General features: G+C 43.9%; 1 protein-coding gene across 2 annotated transcripts in view; it reads right to left on the reverse strand.

The window, feature by feature from the left end:
* The window catches only part of HEATR5A (HEAT repeat containing 5A), a 257,530-nt gene that overhangs the window by 145,592 nt on the left and 99,517 nt on the right, over positions 1–12,421 (reverse strand). Inside the window, exons 19-22 of one of the 2 annotated variants that reach the window (XM_033952160.1) lie at positions 11,409–11,568; positions 10,298–10,487; positions 4,584–4,753; positions 3,343–3,369 (exon numbers count right to left, since the gene is read on the reverse strand). In XM_033952160.1, coding sequence (XP_033808051.1) covers positions 3,343–3,369; positions 4,584–4,753; positions 10,298–10,487; positions 11,409–11,568 — 547 coding nt within the window. The remainder of the gene's footprint in view (positions 1–3,342; positions 3,370–4,583; positions 4,754–10,297; positions 10,488–11,408; positions 11,569–12,421) is intronic. The other variant, XM_033952161.1, reaches the window with a different exon arrangement.

A 12,421-nucleotide genomic window follows, 5' to 3' on the forward strand; every position in this document is an offset into this window, starting at 1 on the left:
TATGTTCATTGTGGATATTCTGGAAACCTGATTGACTGGGGTTCCTCCAGGATAGGTATGGGAATCACTGCCTTACACAGTGAATATTTGACAGATAGGCATACACCTGGGCAGAATTTGAGTGGGACTCATCACTATCTGCATATCTACAGAATTTAGGTGTGAGTATTAATACCAGTTCTATGCTTGGCATAAGCTCTCGTACCTAAATTATAAGCATGTATTTCTGCCTGTTCAACTGCACTATTCAGTTGTCCACAGGAATATTTGTCCTTTATTGAGGCTGAATGTGAAGCAGATGTTTAAATAAGAATTTGATTATTAACTTTGCTTTTGCATTTTCAGCAGTTGCTCATTATTGGATCTAGAGAAGACTGATGATATCAGAACAGGTAAAACAGGACTGGCCTGGAGGCTCACTGGTAGTGCCTTGCACAGCCACGTAGACGATCCCCAGTTTGATCCCTGAATCAGGGCTTCAGCTTCATAGGTCATCTGGGGATGCTGCAACAGTTTCCATGGAGGAGAAAATCATGGTCATCACTCAAGCAGGATACCTAATAGCTGGGATTCAGGGCCCAGGAATAAAAGACTCGAGAAGAAGCTCTTGTGCATGGTTCCAGGTCCAGAGCCATTGCTCTAGGTATGCTGGTCAAAGGTAGGGGAGGAAATGAAATGGGAGAGAAATTCTCAAATAACTGTAAATGAAGGCTTATGTATCAAGATTCCAGTCCAGGTTCCAACATAGCTGGAGACTCAAAAGTGTTGGGTGGAAAAAAAAAAAAAAAATCAGCAAAAAAGAACATTCCATCCTCCACTTTCGACAAAGATTCTGGGCACCTGCATGGCAATCAAAAGTTCAAACAATTACAAAATAAGGAGAAAAATACTTAAACTGAACTCAAGCTATTTGCTTCAGAATACATCAAAAGATGGAAAACAACAGGATTGCAGATTAATACCACTTTTCCCATAATTCTAAGCCTTTCTGAAATGAAGCTTGAAAGATGCCAGTTATTTAAGCATAACTTTTGAATGCTGTTGTTTCATGAATGTATCCTAAGACTTTGCTCCTTGCCTTTACAGGTAAAAGTAGATACTGAACTGGACCATAACTGTGTAGATACAGAAATGAGTCATTCAGAACAACTGCAACTAGGCCAAAATATACAGACTAGAGAAAGACACGGGGACAAATCTTTGCCCGTCCCCGCAGGAACTCATTTTCCTATCCTGTCCCCATGAGTTCTTTTCCTGTGTTTGCCCCATTCCTGCTAACTCCATCTTCATCTGTACAAGCCTCAAATACCTTAAAATCATAAGTGTTTGAGGCTTGTGCGGTTAAGGCAGAGCTTAAAGGAACGGGGCAGGGACAGGAAGAAAACTCTCTGGGATGGGGAAATTTAGTTCCAGCGGGGACAGGGGAATATTTGTCCCCATGTCATTCTCTAATACAGACCAATCTAACTCTTAAACCAACCACAAATAAATATGCTTGATGAGAAGTCAAGGTGGATTTCATAAAATTCAGAATAATCTGCAACTCTTACTGCTTGGAAGCAATGCTCCAATCATAAGACATTGAAAAACAAGGGATGTTGAAAATGAGTACCGTATTTTCACATAGATAACGCGCACCCGTGTAAAACGCGCACACGGGTATAGCGCGCAAAAACCACATATTTATGTACATAAATTTTTATATACCGCGCACACCCGTATACCGCGCATGCTGCCCGACTCTCCTTTCACCCGCCCCGACTCTCCTCTGGAGACCCTGACTCTGTTTTCGCCCGCCCCGACTCTCTTTTCCTCCTTGAAGTCCTGTCCCTACCCTGAAAGCCTGATGCCCCCCCCGACGTCCGATTCACCCCCCCGCAGGACCGCTCGCACCCCCACCCCGAAGGACCGCTCGCACGCACCCGCACCCCCACCCTGAAGGACCGCTCGCACCCCCACCCCGAAGGAGCGCTCGCACTCCCACCCCGGAGGACCACTCGCACCCCCACCCAAGCTGTCTACCTTGTTTCCGGATGCCAGTGAGCCCAGCTATTTCCTCTGCCGGCGGTCCCGCCCCTTCTCTGAGCCCTGCTGTGCTGCTTTTTCTTCCGGCGGTCCCGCCCTTTCTCTGACATCAGTGAAAGGGCGGGATCGCCTGAAGAGGAAGCAGCGCAGCACAGGGCTCTGAGAAGGGGCAGGACCGCCGGCAGAGGAAGCAGCTGGGCTGGCATCCGGAAACAAGGTAGACAGCTTCTCCATGGGGGAGGGGGGAGGCTGTGGGGGTGCGAGCGGTTCTTCGGGTGGGGGTGCGAGTGGTCCTTCGGGGTGGGAGTGCGAGCGCTCCTTCCGGGTGATGAATCGGGCGTTGGGGGGGGAAACTATGTAAAAAAATTTTTGTACAACGCGCTCATGCGTATAACGCGCAAAGGTATGCGCGGTTTGTAAAAACCACGTATAACGCACGCGTTATATGCGAGAAAATACGGTAGTTCAGGCAAAACGGTGAGTGCTTGGAGTCCAATGTACAAAGTTGAACTAAACTTTCTGGTTTGTCAATACGCAAGAACTTGGGGGTAACGACTGCATAAAGCTGAACAGGCTCTGAAGTGCACTTTTTGAGCTGTCTGAAAATACATAAAATAAAGCCAAAACACAGTCTTGCAAATAATATAAAAAAACTCACAAAAGTCAAACAAGAATCACATAAAAAGGAAATGAAGGGGAAAAACACACAGAAAGCAAGGTAAACACCAATTCATTGTCACTGAAGCCCACATAGAATATCACATCTTCACAGCAATGACGGAGTTCAATCTGCATGACATATGTAAAGGAGAACTGCGAAAATGAAAATCAACCAGCACTACTGTCTAACCAAGTTTGAGAGCATTATGTCTGCTTTAACAATAAGGTTGAGTTATTGTGTTTAAAATATGCTTTGTGGATCCATCGACAATGACACAGCAGCGAGACTGGATTCACTCCTAATGAGGAGAGGCCAATATACATGGTCTTGCTGTTGCCACCTTCCAGACAGATATACTAGTAAGGCGTGGAGTGGGAGGTGAGAGACAAGCATCAGGCATGCACATATGCTACTGAATTTAAAACACAGCCTCGGGCCAAGCTAGATAACATGACCTAGCGATTCTCAAGATGGCAGGTCTCTCTTAAAGTACATAAAATGGACTGCATGCCTTGGCCGAAGAGTACTTTTCAACTGGAGGCAGACATCACCATGCTGCAGTAGATTCAAAACAGTTAAGAATAGGATGCAGGGAAAAAAAAATTCACAGACAGACACCACCACAAACTCCTCAAGATTCAGAGGCAGGGACCTACCAATACAGTATTTTCCAACAAGATCTCCTGCATAAAAGAACAAGAAGATATGCCAGTCACAAAAATACAGCACATTCTTATGTCCACGGGTCCTAATTAACACAGTATCTATGTGAAATGTGCAAAAGGGTGCATATTTTTTAAGATCCTCAAAAAGGTTAATCTACCAGGAGATAAATAAATAAATTAATTAATTCAATGAAGGAAAGAATCTCAGAATTGCCACTCCAAGAATCATAATAGTATTATCCATATAAGGAATTGTGGCGAGGGTATCTTTCATCGATCCAAAACCTTCATATTATAAGGGTGCATTTATATAACACATTAGTTTTAAATTTTTAATATTTACTACTCAAAATTGTAATATTATAATTTAAATTTGTCTCTTTTAATTTTTAGAAAAGATTTTTTTATGAGAACAAAATAAATACTTCAACATTTAAACTAGTGCAAATAGCATTGTGCAAATAGCAAAATTCAAAACAGTCTTGTTCATTCTATTCTAGTGCAAATAGCATTGTGCAAATGGCATATTTTTTTTTTTTTTGGTAAATCTTTATTGACATTTCAAACTTTTATAATGTATACAATTGAAGAATCAGAAAAACTATATGAAAATACATTGCTAACACAATTATTACATTAAACAATTTTTCCTCCCCTTCTTATCCTAGTTATAAACAATAATGTCATATCTTATGCTATCAATATAATAAAAAAAATATTTTTTTTATAAAAGCCTAACGAGATTCAAAAACGGTCTTATTCATTGAAGTGCAAAAAGCATTATATCACTGGCATATTTTTAGATAGCCTATTTTATAAATATCTCACAGCAAACTTTCAGAAACAACTCAAGAACAAAAGCACTTATCTTTCAGCTTGAGTTCTAACGGCATAAATCAAACTGCTGCTACAGCCCCATATGTTAAATCCAACGGGGACCCGTTTTGCCGCTAATAAGCGGCTTCTTCAGGGTTATTTAATTACAGGCTACAGTTTTGGCATTAACATTAGCTAATGTTAATGCCAAAACTGTGAGATATTTTTTCTTTACTTTCTTTCTTAAAGTGCATTCAGAGGTGGTAGAATTTAACCAAAACAACATCAATGACACCTTCTCTCTTATTTTGAGAAACATCATCAAATATTTCACAGGACAGATCATGTTGGGTTAATGCTGTATTTATAACTTCTCACCAAAAGAGCAAAAAAAGGTTATCCAAAGTTCTACTTACACACAGGCTGGGTACAAGGCTAGATAAGTTGACGTGACGTGGAGCAAACATATGAAGCTGCTGAAGGCAGGAAATGGCCTGTGCCTGGACCAAGCAATCAGCATTATCTTGCATCACTGCACACCCGAGTAAACAGGAGGCTCTTAGAGCAGATACTGAAGCACTGCTGCCTGCAATAAATGAAGACACAACTACTTTAATTTATTTTCCTTTCACTTTTCTGAAAGAAATCAAATGAAAACTATTCCAGTTCTCCAAGCTGCTATTTTGATGAAGGTTGCCAGAACTGAGGCATTTTGGGCCGGATTCTATATAGGACGCCCAGTCTCAGAAGCTGCCTAAGTGGCTTTTGAGAATCGCACACAGGAGTGCTAAATAGAATCGCGTCTGTCCTCATGGACAGACGCCTAAGCCCACCTAACACCATGATTCTCTAACCAATGTCCATGTCACAGGCTCTGGTTAGAGAATCGGGTTGCCACTGAGCTGATCGCAGCAAGGAAATTTCCCTGCTGCGATTAGTTTAGCGGCCGTGGCAGGGGACTTCACCCCCCCCCCCCCGCAAAGACTACTGGCAGTGGTGGGAGGGATACCCAGTCCCTCCTGAAGGAACTCTAGAATGTCTGCCTCCCCATCTCCGAATGTCTGCGGCAGGAAGAGTGCCCAATTCCTCCTGCAGCCACCCCACTCCCTCCTGCCAGAAAATCCCCAAACAGAGACATCCCCCAGCAGGAAGGATGCCCAATCCCTCCTGCCAGAACCCACCCCCCAAAGGACAAGCCTACCCGGACCCCACAGTACCTTTTTAAGTTGGCAGGCCGGAAGGATGCTTCCTCTGGCTGGCTGGCAGGTCCACCTTCACTGAATGGACTGGCAGGTCCACCTTCACTGAAGGACCTGTCACCTTTCCGGTGCACCGTAGGATGCACCAGGGAGGGGCCTAAGGCTCTGATTTGCCCAGGCGCTTAAGGCCTCTCCAATAGGAGGGCCCTTAGGCACCTGGGCCAACCAGAATTTTAGGCCTCTCTCCCAGTGCATTCTGGGATGTGCTGGGAGTGGCCTAAGACTCCAATTGGCTAGATCCCTTAGGGGATGTCTTGGAGGGTGGCGGCAGAAGGAATTGGGCATTCATCCTGCCATGGACATTTGGGGGTTCTGACAGGAGGGACTGGGCATCCCTCCTGCCGGTAGTCTTCAGGGGTGGACAGGTTCCCCTCCATGGCCGCTAAACTGATCACAGCAGGGAGACTCCCTTGCCGTGATCAGTTCAGTGGCCATGTCTATTTGAAATGTAGGCCAGCATTTTGCTGGTCTACATTTCAGGCGCCTATCGGAGTGCGCCTCCCTAGGCTTGCAAAGATACAATGTAGGCAGCCTGCCTCGGGATGTTTTTTGTTTTTTTAAAAATGTGTGTCCTGATTGGCTGGTTAGACAGTGGTAAGATACCTACCACCACCTACAATCGGGATGCCGTTTATAGAATTTGTCCCTTTGGGTATTAATTTACTATTCACAACTGCTTCCCTTCTCTGTATATCCATTTTTATAATTGGGAAAACTGTTGAATTGATTTTTAATAGTTGTCCTCTACTATGTTATATACAGACTGTTGCTCAGATATTGGATATATTTAATACTATGTGAACATGGACATTGATGAAGCTAGTGGTTGGGTGTCCCCATAGAATGATGAGTGAAACTTCACTGCAGTTTTCATGCTACAGATTTGTACACAGAGGAGATAGAGAGTCAGCATTTGGCTGCTTAATTTCCAATATTCAGAACTTAGCCAGTCAGGTTTAGTGCATAAATGTGACTGCAGAAATCACAGTTATATCTTTATGGCTGATAAAGTTCTGAATGTTGACTTAACTGGTTATGTGCTACCTGGCTCAAAAAAAAAGCATATTCAATGCTGAAGCCTGGACAGAGCCCGGCATTGAATATCTGGGAATAATGCCAGTGGCAGTGAACAAAACGCTCACAATCACTGGCTGAATATTAACCATATGTATTTTAGTTTTGAGTTTCAACTTGATCTCCCCACCAGAAATATAGGCACATGTAGGAGAGATTGTTATAATTTCTCTGTTGTTATATGTATATTAGCTCAGACTCGGATTTTCTAAATGGCGCCATTGTCAGCAGCCACCTTAAAAGCGGCCGCTGATTGCATGTCAATCATACAATGGCGCCATTTACAGTAGGCACTGGAAATGTAGGCCAGGATTTTCAAGACCTACATTTCTGGCACTTAACTTTGATGTGAATTGCACCTATGTAGGTGCTTTCCAGCGCCAAATGCCACTTCCAGTGTTAGCCACGCCTACAGTGGCATTAAGCACTATAAAGTAAATTTGAAGGTGCGATCTGGTGCTGGTAAGTGCTTTGAAATTTCTTTTAAGTACCATTTTAAAAGGCATATTAGACTTAACTTGGGCACTGGTAGGGCATCTACCAGCACCTAAGTTAGAGAATATGGGTCTCAGTGTTTTGTATTTTAGAGGCCTTAGATGCCTTGGTCAATTAGAGACTTAGGGTAAATCTTAGGGAAGGGGAAGGCCCGCCATTTTGAAGAGGTGGGCCTGCCAATTGCAGGGAGTAGGCATCCCTCTGGCTGACCTTCATGCTAAACGTATAGGGGGGAGGGTTGTCAGGAGGATGGGCAATGGAAGGAGGGAGTGGGCATCCTTCCTGCTGCTGGGGGTGTCGGGTGTTTGGTTGTCGAGAGGTGGATAGTGACGGTGGGATGGAGTGGCATCCCTTCTGCTGCCAAGGGGTGTTTGGTTGTTGAGGGGGGGGGGGTGGTGGGAGGGAGTAGGGCATACCTCCTGCTCCCAGGGGGTGTGTGTAGAGGCGGTGGAAGGGAGTGAGCATCCATCCTCCTGCTGCTGGGGGGTGAGGGTGTTGGGTGTTTGGTTGTAGGGGTATGGGTAGTGGCGGGAGTGGGCATTCCTCCTGCTGCCGGGGGTGTTGGATGTTTGGTTGTTGAGAGGTGTGTAGTGACGGTGGCATCCCTTCTGCTGCTAGGGGGTGTCAGGTGGTTGGTTGTTGGGGGGGGTTCTGGTGGGAGGGAGTAGAGCATCCCTTCTCCTGCTGCTAGAGGGGGAGGGTGTTGGGTGTTTGGTTGTGGGGGTATGGGTGATGGGCATCCCTCCTGCTGCCAAGGGTGTCAGGTGTTGGGCCCCGAGTGGCAGCAACAGTGGAGGTAAGTCCCTCCTGCTGATCTTTGATTCTCTCTTTTTTTTCATAAATTTGCGGGGTGTATGCTGCACATGTGCCGATAGCTACCACCAGCGACTCATCCCATGTAAATCTAGTGACCCTCCATGAATCTCAATTGCATGCGCAGTTTTTTCAAATTGTTACATTTACGGCTGCTACAACAGCCCATCGGATTTTAGCACGAATGTTAGGGAATCCTTTTCTCACCGTTTAGTGTTTTAGTTTGTGTGTTGGAAGGCATGTTATGGGCGGGCTTTGGTAAGCCTAACTTGGACATTTTGCAGGCCATAATAGAACCTTTGCTGAGACGTCCTAAATGGAACTTAGACATTTTGGGCGAGACCTGTTTTAGAAGCGTCTAAGTGCTAAACAGGTACCCAAGCTAATCAGATGACCACTAGGGAGATTAAGTATTGACCCACCAACACTCCCCCAGTGGTCACAGACCCCCCCTCCCATCCTCCCATCCCACAAAAGTCTGAATGAAAAAGTATATACCTGTCTGTAGAACAGCATCTGCTATGGGAAAGCCTATGAGAGCATCACACAGGTGTCATAAGAACATTATATTACATTAGTGACTTTTATTCCGCCTTAACCTCTAAGTTCTAGGTAGAGTACAAAAGAGGTAAGCTGGACATTTCCAGGAGAATTACAGGTTCAGGTTCTTGTTACACGACTATGACATCGTCCGAAAGATGGGATACTTGGTAAAGGATTAACTTGTCTTTACAAAGCTCTTGAACAGCAGGGTCTTTATTTCCCTTCAGAGGGTTTTGTAGTCAGGCGATGTTAACAGTATGTGGGTGAGATGGGGGTATAGTCTCGTCCCGTCGTTGAGGCCTGTTCCTGGCTTCTGATTCAGTGGTCTAGTTTTGCTGCCTGAGTTGCTAGTAATCCATCGTACAACCTGGTAGGTGGGCTAGTGAACCATAGAGAAGAGGACTAAGGCCCATAATCCACTCTAACCAGAACATTATGGTAGAGATTGTGAGCCCCCCCAAACCCTACTCTACTGCCATATAGATGCCACCTCCAGCCATAAGGGCTATTGGGGTGGTAGACAGATGGGTATAGTGGGTTTGGGGGAGTTTTAGGGGGCTCACCATAATTTATAAGGGGACTATGGTGAGATGAGCACATGACACTTTATGTGAGGTTCACAGCAGTGCTCTTTAAAATGTCACACTGCTCTGTTGCCATGTCTAAGTGGCTAGTCCCTTTCTGGCCACTCCCACGTTCAAATGCAGATCATTTGGATGTTTCCAAATTAGTCAATTTATGGACGGTTTGACTTTCAAAAATGACAATTTTTTGCTTCCAGTTTTGGGTATTTTGTGGGAAATGTCCAAATCAGACTTATATGTTTAAAAAAAAGAAAAGGTCCTCCACGTATATTAGAAATTCCACTAGTGACTCAAAAGCCATCAAGGACTATCTTGCTACTGTGAATCTTCCCTCTGTGTCCCCTACTCAACTCTGGAGGCTTGGATTATTGTCAAGGAGGTGCAGCAGGTCATTAAAGATCTTCCCAGTGGTAAGGCTCCAGGCCTGATGGGTTTTCTAATGAATTTTATAAGACTTTTACTCTTGATCTGGCTCCAGTATTAGCATTGAACCTTAAAACCATCAGAGACAGTGCACCCTTGCCTTCATCTACAGTGTAGGCATGTAGAGCAGTGATTCCCAAACCAGAAAAGGACACACAGAATGTGCCTCTTAGGCCTATCTCAATACTTAATACTGATCCCAAGGTTTTGGTAGCTAATATATAGATTTATATATTTATTTATATATATATGATTTGATCCAATTGTCTCAACGGAAGGGTCACCTATGTGACTTCTTAGTTTAAATGCAGAGAAGGCATTTGAAAGGGTCCATTTACCTTTTTTGCTTTGCTTAATTTTGGGCTTGGGCCCTTCTTTTGTAAATGGGTACGCACCGTATATGGATTTTCTATTGCTCGTGTTCGTATTAATGAGGGAAACTCAAGACTGTTTTCTGATTTCATGTTTTGGAAACTGTTGTAAAAATCTTATAAATCTAAAATAAAAAAACATCAACAACAACAACAAAAAAACCTACTGGCCATACAAACTACTACTTATTGGTTAATTGAAAAACCAAATGTGAGGGGGTGGTTGCATTGGTGAGCCACAGGTACAGGTAGGCATTGTACAGGTAGGCCACCCCAAGAGTTTTGCTGCCATAGTAGGCTGGGATGTAAAACCAGGGCTGGAGTATGGTATGGTTTTCCTTGGGCAGTATTATGATTTAGCACAGTATGGTGTGATATTCTTCTGGTGGTGCTATGGCTTGAGGAAAAAGGAAAGAAGGTACCAAGCCTCGAACTACAGTGGAGCAAACAACAAAAAGAGGCACTGGAGATGTCAAATCCAACTAATGTTATGAGTCAATAGAAAAAAACCCAAGAATGGGTTTAGGTATTTGGCAAGATATTTAAAAAAGGGTCAATTTATGCATACCTTGCAAATCTGGACCCAGTGTTGTAGTAATTGCATTGAGACAGTGACCCAGACTTTGGTGAACCTCAGTATGAGCAGGAGGTACAGTCAGCAACAACATAAGGATAAGAGACAGGGTGGGTTCCACATGCAGATGATATAGAGGACCAGCAGAATCTATTACCAGGGACAAAGAATGCAATGCCCAACTCTGAAAAACAAAAATGTGGCAGCAATGTAACATCTACACACAGCAAAACAAACAGCAATATATGTGCACAAACCCCCCTAAGACACCCCCCCCCCACAGTTCTTTTTACAATGGTCTGAAAGGGCAGGAAAACAAGCAAATGGGAGAGAAGAAACATGGAGATGGATTTTTTTTTATAGATGGCCCAGGAGCTGAGAAAAACATTATTCTATGATGCTTTCAAGGTTCATGTCTGGGAATTCACTGTTATAATAAAATGGTACATGTGTAGCTGGTAGTGTAGCGAGGAGGAGAGGAGGGATCGGACTGCCCCAGGCGCCATCCTGGTGGGGGTGCCGGCACCTCTCCCCCCATCCATCTCTTCAAAATCTTTGCCAGCAGCGAGCAACTTTTCCTACTGCTGTTTGCGCCAGCCTCAGCTCTGCTGGTGTTGTCAGAGGGAGAGCCGACTCCAGCAAGAGCAGCAGATTGGAAATGCTGCTCATTGCACTGAAGATTTCAAAGAGGTACGCAGGAAGGGTGTGCGACGGGGAAGAGATATGCGGGGGTAGGGTGAAGGGTGTGGCAATGCTGGGCGCCATTGCTCTTGGTGTTTCCTTCCTTCACTATGCTGCTGTGTGTAATTGGATAGCATGCAAAAAAAAAATACACTTGTTTCAAGCCAAGGGCGGTGAAAAATAAATTGATCATTATAGGAGATCTCACTGACAACTTGCCACTTTTTATTGGCGCCCACAATAATGTTCTGCCTTTATTGTACAGAATTTTGGCGGAAGGTCTGCTATTGCAAAGTCCATTATGGTGAGTACACTTTAGCTCATGTAGGATTCTAAAAAAAGTGGAACTGATGTTTTGATCAAAGAGATATCATTGTATTGGCTACGAGTGAGTAAAAATACTGCAGCAGAGGTGGTACGTTACCTGAACTTCAGGAGAAGCACTGTCCTGTGACAAAGTACACAGGATTCCCACACAGGCATTCAAATGCTGAGAAGAGCCGATCCCACCCAAGTATCGGTAGAGAGAGCCCAGGGCCAAAGAATGGCCTGTTCTTGTCAACACATCTCTGGCAGACTTCAACCTAAAACACATTGAAGAATATGTAAGGAATAGTTAAAGCCCCATTTTACACAGTACATCGAGGGGTGACAAGAACATCTAGGACAGGATGTTCATTATTCTCCTGGGATTTCACAAAAGGCTCTGCCAAATGTGCAGCCATCTGTAAAATATGTAGAAGGATGCTGTAAAATACCAGTGTATTTTACCAGTATATTCAGTGAAGTAGACATTTTACAAAGCTGCAATAGAAAAAAGGTGGCATCCACTGGTAGCTTCTACATATGGACACCAGAAATTATACATTACAGTGGTGTTTTTTGCATTAAACACTACAATATCATAAAAACCTTAAGCAATTTACAATAAAAATTTTGAATAAACCACATTAAACAAAATCAGCCTGATATTTAAACTACGGGAGATACGTAGCGTGCTGTCTTCCACGGTCTGCAGAAAACCCAGAAATTCAATGCTGGCGCCGTATCCAGCGACCAGCATTGAATTTCCAGGGGTTTTTGGCCAGCAGAGACATAACCAGCTAAGCCAATATTCATCAGCTGGATAGCTAATCATAGCGGAAAAAGATACTTTTTAAGCTGGTCTATCTGGCCATGGAATATTTGTGGTGACCAGCTATGTCGCGTTATGTGCTTTTTAGCCAGCTGGGGGCCATTACCCGGCCGGCTAAATAGCAGCGAATATCTGGTCCAACATTATCTAAAAATTGTAACTGACTAGAGGTAATTAAATTGCATATAACTGAAATACTGTATTATAAAAGTGACAATCAATTTCAAAGCAATTACAAATAAAAAATCAATACATTCAGAAAACAGAGAACTCAAAAGAAAAACAAAAAACCCATTAGATTA

Source organism: Geotrypetes seraphini, chromosome 7, assembly GCF_902459505.1.
Source record: "Geotrypetes seraphini chromosome 7, aGeoSer1.1, whole genome shotgun sequence".
Classification (NCBI taxonomy): Eukaryota; Metazoa; Chordata; class Amphibia; order Gymnophiona; family Dermophiidae; genus Geotrypetes; species Geotrypetes seraphini.